Source organism: Gorilla gorilla, chromosome 7 (assembly GCF_029281585.2).
Source record: "Gorilla gorilla gorilla isolate KB3781 chromosome 7, NHGRI_mGorGor1-v2.1_pri, whole genome shotgun sequence".
Classification (NCBI taxonomy): domain Eukaryota; kingdom Metazoa; phylum Chordata; class Mammalia; order Primates; family Hominidae; genus Gorilla; species Gorilla gorilla.
The window spans coordinates 32,646,712-32,667,428 of NC_073231.2; the positions used below are offsets into that span (position 1 = coordinate 32,646,712).

Sequence of the window (20,717 nt, forward strand, 5' to 3'; positions counted from 1 at the left end):
CCCAAAGTGCTAGGATTACAGGTGTGAACCACTGTACCCGGCTCCTTCTTCATCCTCTTAACTCTGCCCACAGCATGTGTTATGGGCTACACTATGTCTCCCACAAATTCTATGCGGAAATCTTAACCCCTGGGACCCCAGAATGTGACTGTATTTGGAGACAGAGTCTTTAAAGAGATGGTTAGGGTTAAATGAGGTGGTTAGGGTGGGCTGTAACCCAATAGGACTGGCATCCTTTTAAGAAGAAATTAAGGCCAGGTGTGGTGGCTCACACCTGTAATCCCAGCACTTTGGGAGGCCAAGGCCGGTGGATCACCTGAGGTCAGGAGTTCGAGACCAGCCTGGCCAATATGGTGAAACCCCGTCTCTACTAAAAATACAAAAAATTAGCTGGGTGTCGTGGCAGGTGCCTGTAATCCCAGCTACTCCAGAGGCTGAGGTGGGAGAATTGCTTGAACCCGGAGGCGGAGGTTGCAGTGAGCCGAAGTTGTGCCATTACACTCCAGCCTGGGCAAAAAGAGCAAAACTCCATCTCAAAAAAGAAAAAAAAATAAAAAAAATAAAGAAGGAGAAGGAAAAATTAAGAAACAGACACATACAGAGGGATGACCACATGAGAATGCAGGGAGAAGACGGCATCTACAAGCCCAGAGAGAGGCCTCAGAAGAAACCAACCCTGCCAGATCTTGGACGTCTAGCTTCCAGAACTGCAAGGAAATAAATTTCTGTTGTCGAAGGTTCCCGGTCTGTGGTGCAGCCCTAGCAAACTAAGATACCACAGTAAACAGCCCCTCCATTCAACTGCTCATGCAGCCTTGGGAGTGAGCCTGTAGCCTTCTGGGACCTGCCTCACCCACCCAATATTACCAATGGTGCCATCATATGTCCCATCACCAACCTCATGATATCTATCATCATGTTTCTACATCTGTAAATCTGTCCACATTTATGCCATGAATTCCTTTTTACTGAAATACCGTAGGACTCACTACCACAATAAGTACTTAAGCTGAAAGAGTTTCTAATGGGAGCCAAGTAAATTCAGCTCTCCACCGTGCAAAGCATCTTGTCATTTCTATAATAAAAGTCTTTCCATGTTCAGTCCACTTTGGCTCTGGAACCTGGATGAGTCATGCTTGGGGCCCAGGGTGCCTGTGAAGATGCTGCATGAGAATTTCAGCTGTGGTGGCAGTGGCTGGGAGTCCCACTGACTCAGGGGGAGGCCAGGCGAGATGAGCTGGAACTTTTAGGGGAGAGCTGGCACTTAGGGACATCTAGAAAGGAAAAAGGAATCATGAAAGCGAGGGTTATTGAAATACCAAGGGAGCTATCTAGTTAAACTTATTTTTAATGACATAAAACAATTTTACAAAATTATAGGGCTGGATGGGATTTATTGAGATTTCCCAACTTCACTCCCCTCTGCCCCCATGCAATCTTCACCCTGAGCTACATATAATACGGTCTTTAGCGTCCAAAGTGCTCTCACTAACATTATTTCATCTGAACCTCAAGATCACATGTGGTAGAGAGGATAGTATTAATAAGTTTCATTTTGCAAATAAATGAAACTGAGGAATTTGAGTGACAGTCCAAGTTCACACAGCTAAAAAGTGTCACAGCTGGGGCTGGAGACTTGGGATTTTTAGATGAGAGTATTGACATCATTCCCGTATTTTAATTTTAAATATTTTTAAAAATAGATATTTTTTAGAGATGAGGTCTCCCTATGTTGCCCAGGCTGGTCTTGAATTCTTTGATCCTCTCGCCTCTGCCTCCCAAAGTGCTGAGATTATCAGTGTGAGCCACTGTGCCCAGCCTGTTCCCATAATTTACACTCTCCATTAATCAATACATGCACACGATCTCTCTAAAAAGGCAAATGTCACAGGTTGACATCACAACCGAAACTCACAGTGGGAAGGGATTTCTCCTCGACATCTGGCCGCGAGCAGGAAAGGGAAGAGAATGGAGAGAGGAAAAGAAAGAAATAATCCGAGCTGAGCTTGAAGGGAGAGAGAGTGAGGCACTCTTTAAAGTTCGCCCTTATCTTGGTTCCAACTGTGCAAGGAGAGACCTAAGAGGATTGGGCTGAACACAGATACCGTAGCCTCCCCCAAGCACAATGCCCCCCCATTACTCCATACTAAGCTGGCAAGTCACAGGAGTCAGATCAGAGTCCTTGTCACATCTCTCTAACACCGTGGTGGGTATGTTTGCAATACACAGGGTTTCTGTAAGTCTGTGAAAATCCTACTTTAGACTTTCTTTGACTCAGCAATGACATCCGCCGATGACAGCTCCCTGATCTTCCCCTCCAGCTAACGTGCTCCCTCTCATTCCACAAGGAAGCTCCACACCTGCCTGAAGTGTTCTCTGTAGTCCTCCCGTAAGTCTAACCTGTCCTTCCAGGCCTGCCTTCCTGCAAGAAGCTTGCATGTCTCCATCCACAGGAAGTTTCCAGCAGGTGGATTCCCGAAGCCTTTATTATTGACTTCTCTGGCTTTGTGTTGAACGTATGCTCTAAAGCATTAGTACTCACTTCTAAGTGTAATTCTTTGTCCCCCAATGAGGCTGCAAACTCCCTGCAAGCAAAACTGAAATCTGTATTTTATTTTATTTTTGAGACAGGGTCTCACTCGGTCTCCAAGGCTGGAGTGCAGTGGCATAATCACAGCTCACTGCAGCCTTGACCTCCTGGGTTCAAGCAATCCTCCCACCTCAGCCTCCCGAGTAGCTGGGACTACAGGTATGCACAACCACGCCTGGCTAATTTTTTTACTTTTTCTTTTGTAGAGATGAGGGTCTTCCTATGTTGCCTAGGCTAGTCGTGAACTCCCGAGCTCAAGCAATCCTCCCGCTTTGGCCTCCCAAAGTGCTGGGATTACAGGCCCACTGTGCCCAGCCAAAGCTGAAAGCTTACACTTCATTGAATCGACAGGTGTCTGCCTATAGTAGGTGCAGACATGTTTGTTGATTTTTCTGGGAAAGAGTGGGCAAAACTGGGGTTAAAGTAGCAAGTTGTTAGCATCGAAAAGGAAAAGGGGCAAGAGATGGGAGTAAATAATCTTCCCTCGTTTGAAGTTTTCGGTGTTGTTTAAGGTCCCTGTAGCAGAAGTATTTTCATTGCTGTTTCAAGATCAGCATAAGGTAAGAAAATAAACAGGAAGGTTCCTCTATGCTCTTTTAGTAACAATGAAGATAAAAATAATACCTGTTGAATGGCCAGGCGCAGTGGCTCATGCCTGTAATCCTAGCACTTTGGGAGGCCAAGGCGGGCGGATCACCTGAGATCAGGAGTTGAGACCAGCCTGGCCAACATGGTGAAACCCTGTCTCTACTAAAAATGAAAAAAACTAGCTGGGCATGGTGGTGGGTGCCTGTAATCCCAGCTACTCAGGAGACTGAGGCAGGAGAATCTCTTGAACCTGGGAGGCAGAGGTGACAGTGAGCAAGACCGCGCCATTGCACTCCAGCCTGGGCAACAAGAGTGAAACTCCATCTCAAAAAATATAAATAAATAAAATAAAATAATACCTGTTAAATGAAGAAAAGGCCTAGCTCTCTATGATACAAGAATGGGCTAGTCACATCTCACCTGTAACAGTTTCAAATTTAATCCTATTACCATGCAACGCTTATCTGTCACTGCATTTGCAAAACCCCTTTCTCCTGAGTCCCCGGGCAGTTCACAGGTCCAGGCAGGCTCCTCACAGCCCTCCCTTTTCACCGTGGCAGGCCCCAGGGCCTCCCCTGCTCTCCTCTCCTCTTGGTAGCTGTCACCACCCATCCAGACTATGGCATTTCTCTTCCCTCCAAGATGGGCTGAGGGAAGATGGTCTCCTTCGGCCACCATTCCTTGTGGTCCCGGAACACAAGCTGACAGACCCTCTTCATTTTGAGACTTTCATGTCCATTATTACAAGAGAAAAGACAAGATTTAAGGGAGAAACATGGGGAAGTCCTATAAATGAGTAAAAATCTTTCTGGATCCTGCTCTATAGCACCTGACTATCTGGCTGAAATAACTAGAAGTTTCTTCTATACCAATGTTGGGGTCTCCAAAACCTTTTCTTTCCTACTGATCTTTTCCCTTGGCTGTGAATCCACCCCCACCTTCTTCCCCCAGAAAGGTCCGTCTTCACAGCACATAGACTTAACAGCAAGAAGCATCTTAGCGGGCTAACTGAGGACTAGTTTCACGTGGTTTAACTTCTGAGCACCTCCAGACGCGGCAAGGCACATTTCATGACACCTCTATTCTCTGTGAGAATCTTCCCTAAAGGGCATTTTCCTATGGCTCCTCAGGGATTATTTTTGCTTTTCTCACCCTTTGAAAATAATTAAGCTTGTTTATTTTTTGAATAGGTTACTTTTCTACATAGTTCAATATTCAAAAATTACAAAAGCATTCAGCGAAAAATCTCCCCCCACCTCATCCTCGAGCCTCCTAGTTCCTTTTCTCAAAGTTACCAGGGTTGTGTTTTTTTTCTGTTTTGTTTTTGGTTTTGTCTACTTCCAGTGATATTGCATATGTAGGTGAGCAAACGTAGACATAAAACGCAAATGTACTGTCCCCCTTTCCTTTTTCACACAACTGGCAGCATGCTGTGAACACCACTGCTGTTTGCTCACTATATATGTGAGAGGCTATGTATGGAGTGTATGTGTGTGTGTGTGTGTGTGTGTGTGACTGTTACAAATCAATACACGAGGCCGGGTGCAGTGGCTCACGCCTGTAATCCCAGCACTTTGGGAGGCCGATGTGGTCGGATCACCTGAGGTCAGGAGTTCGAGACCAGCCTGGCCAACATGGTGAAACCCTATCCCTACTAAAAATACAAAAATTAGCGGGGCATGGTAGCGGGTGCCTGTAATCCCAGCTACTCAGGAGGCTGAGGCAGGAGAATCGCTTGAACCTGGGAGGCGGAGGTTGCAGTGAGCCAAGATTGCACCACTGCACTCCAGCCTGGGCAACGGAGTGAGACTCCATCTCAAAACAAAACAAAACAAAACAACAACAACAACAAAAACCCAAATTAATACAGGAAGAACTTCCCTAGTCTTTCAATGGCTGTAGAGCAGTTCACATCCAGATGAACCATACCGATAGATATTTGGGCCATTTTCAATGTTTGCTTTTACAAACGACACCAACATGAATGACCCTTTACGAATGTGCAGCCTCCTCTGCTGCAGCTGTCTGCTTTCTGGTAGGTGGACGCTGCCAATGGCCATGCCATCCATCAGCATTCCTAGTGCTGCCCTGGAACACCATCATAAGAATATTCCAGCCAGGCATGGTGGCTCACGCCTGTAATCCCAGCACTTTGGGAGGCAAAGGCGGGCGGATCACCTAAGGTCAGGCATTCGAGACCAGCCTAGCAAACATGGTGAAACCCCATCTCTACTAAAAATACCAAAGAAATTTAGCGGGGCGTGGTGGTGCACTCCTGTAATCCCAGCTACTTGGGAGGCTGAGACAGGAGAATCACTTGAACTTGGGAGGCGGAGGTTGCAGTGAGCCGAGATTGCACCACTGCACTCCAGCCTCAGCGACAGATGAGACTTCGTCCAAAAAAAACAAAAAACAAAAAACAAACAAACAAACAAAACATAACAACAACAACAACAACAAAATAATTTTCCTATCCTCCATCTGTCCCTATGAAGAGGGATGGGATCAGGTAATTCAAAGATATTTTTCTCATCAGTTGAGCTTTCTGTTCTTTTTCTAGAGGTATTTACCCAATATCCTGATGTGCCGTTATAGTGTCTTTAAAGCGAAGGAAATAGAAGAGAAATGCAATGCCATGCGTTTGACATTGGAATTCTCCAGGGTTCTGTTCTTGGCCTGCTTCCTGGCCAATCAGCGCCTGAATCTTCCATGGCTGGATGTGTTTCTGTTGCCCTGCTGTTCCCCTGGGCTCCGGGCCCATCTATTCAGCCCTCTTCTGAACTCGTATACTTGTGGTCCCATAGGTACCTCCAACCTGATATTTCCTGCTAGGTTTCCAGTACCAGTGGGGAGAGGCATGAACCTTAATACAACTGCCTGCCCAAGATTCCCGGGACTTTTCCCTTCCTGGGCCGGAAGCTCTCCCCTGTAGCCTGGAAGCTCTTGAGGGCAGGGGCTGTATCTTATGATTATCTCCCTAGGGCTAGTTCAGTGCCTGTAAAATCCTTGTTCATTAATGATAAACATACCAATGCTTCCTTCTTCTTTCTCATCTCAGGGCAATGGCTGAAACAACCTTGCAGGTGGACTTTGCATGGGGATAGAAAATTCCTTTTTTCAGGCTGGATGCCATTTTATTGGGCACAGAGAAGTGGGTGAGAATGCCAAGAGGCTATTGAGGGTGAGGGGCCCAAGAAAGACGAGGGTCCCACAGGAGGCTAAGGCCCAAGAAGAGGTAGAAACAGGAACAGCCTGTATATACCAGCTTGTCTACAGACCTGTGTTTTTCACTCCCTGATTTTTTTTTTTTTTTTTTTGAGATAGAGTCTCACTCTCGTGCTGAGGCTGGAGTGCAGTGGCACGATCTCAGCTCATTGCAACCTCTGCCTCCTGGGCTCAAGCTATTCTTCTGCCTCAGCCTACTGAGTAGCTGGGATTCCAGGCACCTGCCACCACACCCAACTAATTTTTGTATTTTTGGTAGAGACGGGGTTTCACCACGTTGGCCAGGCTGGTCTTGAACTCCTGACCTCAGGTGATCCGCCCACCTTGGCCTCCCAAAGTGCTGGGATTACAGGTGTGAACCGCTGCACCTGGCCCCTGATTGATTTTTTTGTTTGTTCTCCATTCATGTTATTTGCAGACATCTGCAAAAGATCACTGATGCAAACAACACTATTGGATCAACCCAAGGATCAGTTAAGCGAACACATTAGGTAAAGAAGTAAGTGGATGTGGAAAATAGATAAATATAGTAACAACAATGACAGCACCTGCTTTGTGCCAGTCCTTCTTCTAGGAATACCAATGACAGTAATAACTGCAAATACCTGACAGCCAGGCATTGTGCTAACATGCATTTATTAATTCATTTCTTCTTCACAACATGCCTGTGATGTGGTAAAGAATCTTACCACATCTTCACTTTTTGTGACAATCTTCACTTTGTAGAAGATTCACCTCCTCCCTTTAAAAAAATCTCCCTCTCAACGTTTTATTATGACTCCCAGTTGAGGAGTTGATGCAGGATTTTTCTCAGCCCCTTTGCCAGACTTGCAGCAGGGGTGCCCTGTCTACTCGGCCTGCTGTGCTCAGCCCCTTGCGGGAGGGAGCATGCGAGTGAGTGAGTGAGTGCGGGACCCAGTCGGCCGCTCTAAGCTCAAACACAGGAGCAAGCTCCGTGCAGGGCCTGAGGCCAGGCCAGGCATGTTACCTCAAGGGAACGTGGTGGCTCCCAGACAAGGGTGCCCATGACCCTGAAGCCCCAGAGGGGGCGTCAGTGTGCTAATTAGCTCTTTTAGTTCCGTTGTCCATAGCCCAATGGACGGCAGCATGTTAGCAGCTCAGTCGGCCCCTGGCCCTGTCGTGTGGGGCAGCTGCCCTCTGCTGGTGAGGGCAAAAGGCCAGTGTGACAACCTTTTTGGTACCCACACTCGGTGGGTCCTGAGCTCTTGCCCAGCGTCCAAGAAGAATGAGGTCACGCTGACAACTGAAGGGTGATGAGGGCAGATTTTTTTTTTTTTTTTTTTTTGAGACGGAGTTTCACTCTTGTTGCCCAGGTTGGAGTGCAATGGCACGATCCTGGCTCACTGCAACCTCTGCCTCCCAAGTTCAAGTGATTCTCCTGCCTCAGCCTCCCGAGTAGCTGGGATTACAGGCACCTACCACCACACCCAACTAATTTTTTTTGTATTTTTAGTAGAGATGGGGTTTCACCATGTTGGCCAGGCTGGTCTTGAACTCCTGACCCCAGGTGATCTGCCCACCTCGGCCTCCCAAAGTGCTGGGGTTATAGGCGTGAGCCACCGTGCCTGGCCTGAGGGCAGGTAATTTTATTGAGGACAGAACAGCTCTCAGCAAAGAGGGGATGCAGAGGGGTAAGGAAGTTCCCCACCCCCACAGTTGGGTGGTTTCTCTCTCCCCATGTGGCTGGGTCAGGTCTTTTTATGGACTCAGAATGAGGAGTGCATGCTGATTGGTTTGTGAGTATACAGAAAAGGTTAAAGCAAAGACACCATTCAAAGGTGGGCACAATGGTGTAGAAAACCGATTAGGAAAGGGTAGGTACATGTAAAATAGGTGAAGGGTGGGGATCAATCAGGGGAAAGCACGCCAAATGGGAAGACAGATTCTCAATTGGTCTGTGGATTTGACTCGTAGCGTGGCTTTCAGGCTTTCAACTGTCTATAGCTTGGCAGTGGGATTTCACCAGGGACCCACCCCTATCTGTCCAGGCATTTGGCTGCCTCCTGCTGCTATCAGAGTGATGTGGTAATATTGTATATAAATATGGATTTATTGTGTTTGAAAAACATAAAATCAGAAGTTGTTGGTTTTAGCAGTGCAAGCACAGTTTAAACTCACCCCTGTAAATTGCCTAAAGCATAGGTTGGGGGCTGAGGTCACGGGTAGAGACAAAGGCTCAGAGTGAAGAGGAGATGGCTGAGGAGGTCCTCCCTCGGGGGCCTTCTTCTAAGAAGAAGGCCTAAGAGGCTGATGCTAGTCCCAGTCCCAGCTTCATCCGGTTGATAGGATGCTTAATCCTCAGGATGGAGTTGCTTCAAGGACTTTCCATCTAGGAATTCTGGGGAAGGACCCCTGCTGTCTCCTGTCTGCTCAGGAGCCCAGAAAGCTGCTCAGTCCTGTCTGGACATCTTCCAGAGGGCCCTGCTTTGGCCAACGCCTATGAGCAAAACATTCCCTTTTACTCCCCGCTTATGCTTCTGGTGGAAACAGAGGCAAGGTGTTAGAAAGAAATAACCAACGCAGTTTTAAAGAATCCACAGGCCTGGCTTTGTGTTTGTTTTATCTTTTAAGTAACCTTGGGGTAATATTTTTAGCTGCAGAGGAAGGCTAAGCAACTCGAGCCAGGGTTTTGAAATTCAAATCCAAGACTATGTGACTACATCTTTCAGCCTTCCAAGTAGGTGAAATAGGTAGGGATGGTGCAAATGTTCAAAGGCCATAAGGTCTGAGTGAACTCATATTTCAAAACACCTGTGTCTTAAAAAAATTGGCTTCCAGTGTAGTTTGTGGTGAAATACCATATTACGAAACACACGTACACACACACATGCTACATACATATATCTTATTTTATGTTATATATATATTTTTAAGACAGGGTCTCACTGTCACCCAGGCTGAAGTGCAGTAGTACAATCATAGCTCACTGCAGCCTCGACCTCTCAGGCTCAAGCAATCCTCCCACCTGAACCTCCCCAGTAGCTGGGACCACAGGTGTGCACCACCATACCTAGCTAACTTTCATTTTTTGTAGAGATTGGTGGGGTCTCATTATGTTACCCAGGCTCATCTCAAACTCCTGGACTCAAGTGATCCCCCTGCCTCAGCCTCCCAAAGTGCTGGGATTACAGGCATGAGCCACTGCATCCAACCTACATACATATATATTAAACCCCAATGGTAACAGTGACTAAAGCATGTTATAACAAATACGTATATAACTAATAATATTATATAAATCACAAACACAGTTCTCTTCTGGTAGGTCCTGAATAGAAGTTAATTTGTGTCAAATATTTTGTGTTAAAATAAAAACAAATAGCCATTTGGCATTGGTCTAAATGCTAAGTGAACGAGAGCAGGTAGAATCATTTCCATTGGAAATGCCACAGTAATTTATTATGGATAGCCTGATGAAACAAGAGGCAACAAGACACAACAAGTAAACTCGGCTCTCTTCCAGGCAAAGGAGAAATGCAAAGACTCCAAGTAGCGGGCTCACCTGAGAGTTGATTTTGCCCCCAGGATTCTTCCCAGGGAGGCTTATTCATCTTTTAGGTATCAAAAATTAACAACAACCAAGATTGTAGTTCTTAGGCTGTGGAGTGCGCATAGCACATAATCCATGGCACTGAGTTCAACACACATGCATTCTTCAGTCTAGGAGCATGGAGTAAGAAACAAAACACTGGCTAGGCGCCGTGACCCACGCCTGTCATCCCAGTGCTCGGGGAGGCCAAGGCGGGAGGACTGCTTGAGGCCAGGAATTCAAGAACAGCCTGGGCAACATAGTGAGACCCTGTCTCTACCAAAATTTGAAAAATTAACCAGGTGTGGTGATGTGCATCTGTAGTCCTAGCTACTCAGGAGGCTAAGGCAGGAAGATAACTTGAGCCCAGGAGGTCAAAGCTGCAGTGAGCTCTGATTGCACTGCTCCACTCCAGAATGGGCAACAGAGCGAGATTCTGTCTCTAAAAAAAGAACAAGAAAAAACAAGAAACATCACAATGATGAGGAGTCCACACATAGGCACAAGACTATACGGAGGCCATGTAGGAGCTGAAAATATATGGCTTATATTCCACACAGCTATTGATGCAACTGTTTCTTACACAGTGGAAACTGACTATAAGGGCCAGGTGCAGTGGCTCACATCTGTAATCTCAGCACTTTGGGAGGCTGAAGCAGGCAGATAGCTTGAGAACCAGAGCTCGAGACCAGCCTGGGCAACATGGAGAAACCCCGTCTCTACTAAAAATACAAAAATTAGCCAGGCGTGGTGGTACACACCTGTAATCCCAGCTACTTGGGAGGCTGAGGCATGAGAATTACTTGAACCTGAGAGGCAGAGGCTGCAGTGACCCAAGATTGCATCACTGCATTCCGGCCTGGGCAACAGAGTGAGACTCTGTCTAAAAAAATAAATAAAATAAAAACTAAATGAAACTGACTATAAGGAAGAGAAAAGACAAAGGGGGAAGAAGAAGAGAAACGGGGAAGGTCAAGGAAAAAGCAAAAAGGAGACTCTTGCTCTATGGGCCAGGGCCTCCCGCCAATGCCTTCTGGCTGCCTGGCAGGTCCCTCCTCCACCTGTCTCTCAGACACAGCTCACCATCAGATTTCTCTCATCTTTCCTTGTGGACTCAGGGTGATGGCTTAGTATGATTTTTACTGCTGTTACTACTACTATTACTACCACTAGCTTTGAGCTAGATACTGTGCTAATGCTTTACATCCTCCTCCCAATTCAGTGACGTTCGTTAGTCTTGTTACTAACTCCATTTTACACATGAGGAAAAAGTGGCTCAGAGAGGTTACACAACTTGGCGAAAATCACCAGACTACTAAAATAGTGGTACGATGGGCATTGAACTTAGGCTATTTGCATCCCAATCTGTGTCCTTAGAAAGCAAAATAGGCCAGGTGTGGTGGCTTATGCCTGTAATCCCAGCACTTTGGGAGGCTGAGGCAAATGGACTTCTTGAGGTCAGGAGTTTGAGACCAGACTAGCCAATATGGTGAAACCCCATCTCTACTAAAAATACAAAAATCAGCCGGGCGTGGTGGCAAGTGCCTTTAATCCAAGCTACTTGGGAGGCTGAGGCAGGAGAATCGTTTGAACCCAGGAGGCAGAGGTTGCAGTGAGATGGCCCCACTGCACTCCAGCCTGGGCAATAGAGTGAGAACCTGTCTCAAAAAAATAAAATAAAATAAAATAAAATAAAATAAAATAAAATAGAAAAATAACATAATATCGAACGAGAGCATGAACACATATTACATGCTAAATATAATATACCGGGGATTTAGGTAGGTGTCACTATTCCCATTTTACAGATGAAGAAACTGAGGCTTAGAGAGGTTAAGTAACTTATCTGAAGTCATACTGTTTAGTACAAGAACCCGGGTCTGTCTGACTGCAAAGCCCATATTCTTCGTTATTCTTCCTTACAAATGGAATTCCCAGGAATTTCACTGCTTGAATTAAATAGTTAAAAACCTCTCCGATGGATATTTTTGGTTCTGCACATTCAAACCAAACAGACATTGTTATAAAATGAACACCTGGCCATGCACAGTGGCTTATGCCTGTAATCCCAGCACTTTGGGAAGCTGAGGGCAGGAGGATCGCTTGAGGCCGGGAGTTTGGGACGAGCCCAGGCAAAATAGCGAGACCCTGTCTCTACAAAAAATACCCCCAAAAACCACAATTAGCCAGATTTGGTGGTGCACAGGTCCCGGCTACCTGGGAGGCTGAGGTGGGAGGATCCCCTGAGCTCTGGGAGTTGTTGAGGCTGCAGTGAGCTGTGATCATGCCACTGCACTCCAGCCTGAGTGACAGAGTGAGACCCTGTCTCAAAAGAAAAAAAAAATTGAATTTAAATTTAAAAAACCCCAAACACCTGAGAAGTGCATCAGAATTTGATAAGAAGTATATCAAAGATTGCCTGCAAGGAACCTTCTGCAGAAACTCTGTTTTATAAATTCTTCTGTTTTGGTTCATTATACTTCCTAAAGTTCAAAGAAAAAGACTGGAAACATAAATTAGTTTGTGTTGGTTTAAAATTAGGATTCATGAATGTAATGGATTTTTTTTTGTATTCTGCATAAAGCCATTTTAATTACAGCTGTGTTCTTCAGGCATCAGGGGAGAAAGGGGTGTCAATGCCTAGAAACCCATGGGGCCCCATAGCAAACTCTCATTTTATTTTATTACTATTATTATTATTTATTTATTTAAGTGCTCTGTCACCCAGGCTGGAATGCAGTGGCACAATCATGGCTCACTGCCCCCCTTAACCTCCTGGGCTCAAGTGATCCTCCTACCTCAGCCTTCCAAGTGGCTGGGACTACAGGCATGCGACACCACACCTTGCTAATTATTTTACTGTTTTGCAGAGACAGGGTCTCACTATGTTGCCCAGGCTGGTCTCAAACTCCTGGCCTCAAGCCATCCTTCCACCTCGGCCTCCTGTGTCCTTGGGGTTACCCAGCCACTGGACCCACCAAACTCTCATTTTATAAATGAGGAAACAAAGACTCTGGGAATTTGAGTGACTACTCATTAGTGGTAGAGTTGAAACTAGAACTGGGGTTTCCTGATTCTTAAACCATTGTTCATTCCACAATATGATCCAGGAATCACTTTAGAGTATATTCCTGTGTGTGGTTCCCCGCCCCCCCTCCCCCCCACTTTTGAGTGAAGGAAAAAAGGTGAGAAAGCTTGAAGAAGCACTTTAAAAAATCAGGACACTAAGAGTAAAGTTATCCCTGGAAAGAGGTGAGGAAGGTAATTTCAGAGGCTGGAATTAGCACAGCACAGGAAAAGATAAGGGCTAATCTAAGGCAATCAGGGTAAGCAGGCAATTAAAGACTTTTGTTACTTGTATTTAAGTGAATGCTCTGAAACGGCAGGCTTTTTGAAATCCACGGCTGAACCAGGACCTAGAAAGTGAGGACATCTAACTCCCAAGTAAAAGTTCAGTGCTAGACAAAAGGTATTTGTGTTTATACTTGATAAAGGAAAAAACAAAGAAAAGAAACAAGATGTCAGCTAGGGTCCTCTTAGCCCAATTCCAGGGCCTCGGAAGTTCAAAGCCCATCTCCTTGTTTTCTGTGAATTGTCCTAAGGAGTGTTCATTTTCTTAGCTTTCTAGACTTCTAAGATCTTGCTTCCATGTGTAAATGGAGTAGAATTTACTGCAGAGATGGAGGGAGGTATTTACATCCCAGTAACGGCAAACAGGTTTAATTGGAACAGGTGGTATCTAATACTGTTCCCGCCTCTCTCCCCTACCTAATCTTGGCTTCTCTCCTCCTCTTCCTCCTACCTCTTTCCTCCCTACTCCCTCTCCTCCTCCTCCTCTTCCCTTCCAGGAGCAGAAACAACAAATTCGTCCCCTAATCTCTAGCCCAGCAGGTTTTCCCTGCCTCTGAAGTCCTAGAGTCTGCTGACATCCTTGCTCTCAAGGCCTCCTCCCTCCCTATGAGTTTAGCAAAGTCTCTCCCTCAAGAAGACAGCTCCTTCCTTCCCTAAGAATTACATGCATCTGCTGTTAAAATTAAAAATATAGGGCTGGGCGCAGGGGCTCACGCCTGTAATCCCAGCACTTTGGGAGGCCAAGGTGGGTGGATCACCTGAGGTCAGGAGTTTGAGACCAGCCTAGCCAACATGGCAAAATCCTGTCTCTACTAAAAATACAAAAATTAGCCAAGCGTGGTGGCAGGTGCCTGTAGTCCCAGCTACTCAGCTGGCTGAGGCAGGAGAATTGCTTGAACCTGGGAGGTGGAGGTTGCAGTGAGCCGAGATCGCGCCATTGCACTCCAGCCTGGGCAACAAGAGCGAAACTCCGTCTCAAAAAAAAAAAAAAAAAACTAAAAAAAAAATATTGTATGTCTTTACACAAGGTTGAAAATCTTTGAAGTTTAATGAAGATGGTATCTGACTACTGTGAAGTTTATATATATATATAATGTGTGTATATATGTGTGTTTATATATATATATATAAACTCCACAGTGTATATATGTGTGTGTGTGTGTGTGTGTATATATATATATATATTTTTTTTTTTTTTGAGACAGTCTTGCTCTGTTGCCCAGGCTGGAGTGCAGTGGTGCGATCTCAGTTCACTGCAACCTCTGCCTCCCGGGTTAAAGCGATTCTCCTGCCTCAGCCTCCCAAGTAGCTGGGATTACAGGCATGCACCACCATGCCTAATTTTTGTATTTTTAGTAGAGACAGGGTTTCACCATGTTGGCCAGGCCGGTCTCAAACTCCTGACTTCGTGATCTGCCCTCCTCGGCCTCCCAAAGTGTTGGGATTACAGGCGTGAGCCACTGTGCCCGGCCGGAATTTGTATTTTTAATTGCTTTGTTTTATATGGAATCTTGTTCTCATAACTAATTGTAATGGGAGTGTCTTGACATTTACGTAATTTTCATAAGGAGCCTTCAAAACTGTAAAGGATTAGCAATCAGGTCTAAGCTTTATTCCCATCTTTTTTCTTCTTTTTGAGACAGAGTCTTGCTCTGTCGCCCAGGCTGGAGCGCAATGGTGCGATCTCAAGCCACTGTAACCTCTGCCTCCTGGGTTCAGGTGATTCTCTTGCCCCAGTCTCCCAAGTAGCTAAGATTACAGGTGCCCGCCACCACACTTGGCTAATTTTTGTATTTTTAGTAGAGATGGGGTTTCACCATGTTGGCCAGGCTAGTCTCAAACTCCTGACCTCAGGTGATCCGCCTGCCTCAGCCTCCCAAAGTGCTGGGATTACAGGTGTGAGCCACCTCGCCCAGCCCATCTTTCATCAATCATTCACCCTAAAAACTGGTTAGACTAAGTGGTTCTGACTAAGGCAGCACTTGGGGTCCGCTTTAGAATCAAAAGCAGAAGAGCAAATCAGGTACACTTTCAAGGCGGCGGGTTTTGAAACCTCAAACTCATCGAATAATAGGAAACATGATGAGCTCACCGCAACATGTGCAAGATATGAAACCGTTTCCCCAAGTATGGTTCTGTTTTTGGAGACAGCGCTCACATCTGAAGGCTCTAAGTAATGACAGGCAAAAAGGGAGGCTGGTGTCAGTGATCTGACAGCCACATCCCCAGAGAGATGGACTAAGGAATATTACTTGTACTTTTTGTTTTTGTTTTTTTTTAGGTAGGGTCTCGCTCTGTCACCCAGGCTGGACTGCAGTGGTGAGATCATGGCTCACTACAGCTTCAAACTCCCAGGCTCAAGTGATCCTCCCACCTCAGCCTCCAGAGTAGCTGGAACTACAGGTGCATGCACCCCCTGCCATGCCCAGCTAATTAAAAAATGTTTTATTGTAGAGATGGGATTTTGCTGTGTTGCCCAGGCTAGTCTCAAACTCCTGGCCTCAATTATTCTCTCATCTCAGCCTCCCAAAGTGCTGGGATGACAGGTATGAGCCACTGCCCCCTGGCCATGTGTCCTCTTTTATTCTCCCATTATCTTCTCTCTTCCTGCCCTCTCCATTTAACAAAGCCTCTTTCCTGATATTAGGCATGAGGAATCTTCAAGTGTTCACGTCTCAGGTAACCTCCTAGGTTTGGGGGTCAGGGTTTGGGGGTATGTCATTTTCATCTTTGCCTTTAGAAGGTGCTCCCCTAAGTTTGTCCTGATCACCCACTTCTCTAGGTCCTCCTGAAATCTTCCTCCATAAACCTGTCCAAATGATGGGGGAACTTTCTGTCAGAGGTGTTTGAACCAGGGCAACTCCATCTTGAATAGGAGCTGGGTAAAATGGGGCTGAAACCTACTGGGCTTCACTCCCAGACGGTTAAGGCATTCTAAGTCACAGGATGAGATAGGAGGTCAGCACGAGATACAGGTCATAAAGACCTTAATGATAAAACAGGTTGCAATAAAAAAGCTGGCCGAAACCCACCAAAACCAAGATGGCGACAGGAATGACCTCTGGTCATACTCACTGCTACACGCCGATTACTGCCATGACAGTTTACAAATGCCATGGCAACGTCAGAAAATTACCCTATATGGTCTAAAAGGGGGAGACACGAATAATCCACCCCTTGTTTAGCATACAATCAACAAATAACCATAAAAATCGGCAACCAGCAGCCCTCGGGGCTGCTCTGTCTATGGAGTAGCCATTCTTTTATTTCTTTACGTTCTTAATAAACTCGCTTTCACTTTATGAACTTGCACTAGATCCAAGAACCCTCTCTGGGGGTCTGGATCCAGACCCTTTCTGGTAACATTCATGTATCAAATGAATACATGATTTTCTGCACTGGAATCACACCTAGGCTGTGTCTAGTGTAACAAATTCACTCTATGGCTGCAGTTACCAGAGTTTTACCCTCACTTTCCTTTGTTCCCCTGATTGGATTTCCTCAGTATCCATTTCCTCTTCTCTTGCCTCACATCCAATATTTCTTCTTTTTTTTTTTTTTTTTTTTTTTTTGAGACGGAGTCTTGCTCTGTCACCCAGGCTGGAGTGCAGTGGCGCGATCTCGGCTCACTGCAACCTCCGCCTCCAGGGTTCAAGCAATTCTCGTGCTTCAGCCTCCAGAGTAGCTGGTACTACAGGCGTATGCCAACATGCCCAGCTAATTTTTTCTTTTCTTCTTTTTTTTTGAGACGGAGTCTTGCGTTGTTGCCCTGGCTGGAGTGCAGTGGCGTGATCTCGGCTCACTGCAGCCTCTGCCCCGGGTTCACGCCATTCTCCTGCCTCAGCCTCCCGAGTAGCTTGGACTACAAGCGCCCGCCACTTCGCCGAGCTAATTTTTTGTATTTTTTTTTAGTAGAGACAGGGTTTCACCGTGTTAGCCAGGATGGTCTCGATCTCCTGACCTCATGATCTGCCCACCTCGGCCTCCCAAAGTGCTGGGATTACAGGTGTGAGCCACCACGCCCGGCCTTTTTCTTTTCTTTTCTTTTTTTTTTTTTTTATGTATTTTTAGTAGAGACAGGGTTTCACCGTATTTGCCAGGATGGTCTCAATCTCCTGACCTCGTGATCCACCCACCTCGGCCTCCCAAAGTGCTGGGATTACAGGCGTGAACCACTGTGCCCGGCCTATTTCTTCATTTTCACAATCATCTTGCATCACTTAGGAGGCCGATGAGGGCAAACTACCATCCTGTGGAGAGAGGAACTGAGTCACACCCGCCTTGTATCCCAAACAGCCAAGCTTGTCCTTGGCAAGCTCATCACCGGCATGAGTCAAAATATCGCAGCATACTTTTTGGGGGATTTAATGGTGCCGTATGCTCTTTATCAAAACTATGAAACATAAATAGTGATTATAATTAGTATATTTACAAAAAACACAAGAATAGACAGATACAATCATGAGCCCCGTTCACGAAAAGCTATTCTTCTCTCATTGCTTAATGTACCCTGGTTTCCCTTTCAGCCTTAATTAGCACAACTTTTTAACTTTTTAATTTATAATGAATGCTTTCACTTAAGCAAGTCCTGCTAGGGTTTGACAGATGGTTAATGTCAAAAGCCCATGGGGATGGCTTAGCTTTGGGTTTTGTGTTTTCGAAGCAGGAGAAATGTTTGACTGTGCTGATAATTTCTCAGCATGTATCACCATCAACTTTTATTGTCCTTCAAATTCCCCGTTCTCCCATGGACTTCTCTTCCACTCCTTGCCTATCAGGGGCTGGAAACCAGGCAGAAGCACGACATAATGGCCCATGTGATAAGCCTCATAAAGTTATTTTTCTCAATTAATGGCTTCACTGACAATTTTACTGCTTTGCTCTAAGCTCCCCCGTTCCCTTGGGCATCAGGACACATGTCTATGGTAAGCCTCATCCAGTCCAACAAAACCGGCCCTACAGAATTCAGATGGCCCTGTTTAAAGAAGCTCATCTCTCTCTCTCTTTTTTTTTTCTTGCAACATAACACTTGAAAATACATTTAAACAGAAAGTAATAGAGCTTTAAAGCAGAGCTATAAAAGTGATTTATTCCTGAGTACGTACTTATTCCTCTCCCAGCTGACATCCATTTTATATTAATTTTCCTTGAGTGTGTATCTTCATCTCTTTTCTAAATCCTTACTACTATATATGAACTTTGAATTCCACCCTTATTCCTTTCTACTTTGTGCCAAAGATTTGCATAATGTGCTGAAAGAGAGCCACAGGGCTTCGGAGCCACGATTTGGGAAACTCTGCTAGGCAATGATAATGCTCCCTAGTCACAATTACTGGCTTTATTAGGTAGTCAATTTGCTGTTTTTTAATTAGGAAAGGAAAAGTTCTTAATTCATTTTTTCCAAAGTTATTTTAAATGCATTTTTCCTTTTTTTTTTTTTTTTTTTTTTTGAGTCAGAGTCTCGCGCTGTTGCCCAGCCTGGAGTGCAGTGGTGCGATCTTGGCTGACTATAACCTTTGCTTCCTAGGTTCAAACCATCCTCCTGCCTCCCCCGCACCCGCCACAGGCATGTGCCACCACGCCCAGCTAATTTTTGTATTGTTAGTGGAGACAGGGTTCTGCCATGCTGCCCAGGCTGCGCTCGAATCCCTGACCTCAAGTGATCCTCCTGCCTCAGCCTCCCAAAGTACTGGGATTACAGGCGTGAGCCACCATGCCTGGCCTAAATGCACTTACATCAGGAGAACCTTCACTTAGAGACAGCAATTTCTGATAGCACCTCCCCCTGCCCCAAAGGACTCAGCAGAAGAAAGAACCACTGATAAAAAAATACTCCCCTTGGCCAGGCGCGGTGGCTCATGCTTGTAATCCCAGCACTTTGGGAGGCTGAGGCAGGTGGATCACCTGAGGTCAAGAGTTGGAGACCAGTCTGGCCAACATGGAGAAACCCCGTCTCTACTAAAAATACAAAAATTAGCTGGGCATGGTGGTGGCACCTGTAATCCCAGCTACTTGGGAGGCTGAGGCAGGAGAATCACTTGAACCCCAGGAGGTGGAGGTTGCAGTGAGTCGAAATCACGCCATTGCACTCCAGCCAGGAAGACAAGATAAGACTCTGTCTTAAACAAACAACAAAAAAAATTCCCCTTATATCATACAGTTTTCAAAGCAATTTCATACACATCAGTTCATCTAGTCTTTTTCTTTTTTTAACAGATGAGAAAACAGAGGCTCAGAGAGATTAAATGAAGTGTATCTTCAAGTTCATGGCTTCTCTGCCAGTCAGTGTCAGAAACCCGAATTTAAATCACCACTCCATGATTCTGATTAAATAAACGAATTCAATTTTGCAAATAGGATTAGAGATCTGGAGATTTTCATTAATGTTATGGTGATGAATCTTTCATAAACAATACTTACCATTGATTGTGCTTTTCTTAGCCTAGTTCTGTCCTGCAATTTATTTTTCTTATCATGTGACTGTCGGCTGAAATCTGGGGTCATTTGGTTTCTTTTTCTTCTTCTGTAAATTGGAAAGCAGTGGGAAAATTACAAAGTATCTTTTTAAAACTCGGGTGGTTTGCATAGCTATTTGTCTGTTTGAGTTTGTTGTTCCTGTGATTTAAAAGATTGTCTCCACTTAACTGGAAATAAGCCAAATGTCTATCAATAGAGAACTGGTTGCATCAACTCCGGCATCTCCACACAATGCAGTACTATGAGCTGCAAACGGAAAGCAGGATGTTTCTATATTCAACTGTGGAAGGATCTCCAGGATATACTGTTACATGAAGAAAGAAGGGTGGATGAGACGGTATGTACTGGGTGCTGCCATTCATTTCAAGAAGAAGGTATTAAGATCTCTGCCTCTATACACTGTGCATATGTATTTACTTGTACTTTTTAAAATGGAAGGAGTATGGCCAGGTGGGGTGGCTCACGCCTGTAATCCCAGCACTTTGGGAGGCCAAGGGCGGTGGATCACCTGAGGTCAGGGGTTCGAGACCAGCCTGGTCAACGTGGTGAAACCCCATCTCTACTAAAAATACAAAAATTAGCCGGGCGTGGTGGCACACACCTGTGTAGTCCCAGCTACTTGGGAGGCTGAGGCAGGAGAATCACTCGAACCCAGGAAGTAGAGGTTGCAGTAAGCCAAGATCACACCACTGCACTCCAGCCTGTGCGACAGAGTGAGACTCCGTCTCAAAAAAATAATAATAAAATAAAACGGAAAGATTAAACCATAAAATGAAAAATAGTTACCTGTAAGTAGGATTCCCATGTGAACTGATCAAAAACAGGGAATGTGAGCTGGGCACGGTGACTCATGCCCGTGACCCTAGCTTTTTGGAAAGGCGAGAGGGAAGGATAACTTGAGTCCAGGAGTTTGAGACCCACCTGGGCAACATGGTG

At 45.5% G+C, this 20,717-nt stretch overlaps 1 protein-coding gene across 7 annotated transcripts in view; it reads right to left on the reverse strand.

The window, feature by feature from the left end:
- Positions 1-377: 377 nt before the first annotated feature.
- Positions 378-20,717, reverse strand: part of FBXO16 (F-box protein 16) — a 64,910-nt gene continuing 44,570 nt past the window's right edge. For 2 of the 7 annotated variants that reach the window (XM_019032453.4, XM_019032454.4), the window contains exons 7-8: positions 19,725-19,827; positions 379-1,274 (exon numbers count right to left, since the gene is read on the reverse strand). In XM_019032453.4, coding sequence (XP_018887998.3) covers positions 1,131-1,274; positions 19,725-19,827 — 247 coding nt within the window. In that variant the 3' untranslated portion in view covers positions 379-1,130. Of the gene's footprint in view, positions 1,275-1,915; positions 1,942-9,926; positions 10,396-19,724; positions 19,828-20,717 lie in introns of all 7 variants that reach the window. The other 5 variants (XR_008667702.2, XM_004046837.4, XM_004046836.4 and 2 more) reach the window with 5 other exon arrangements.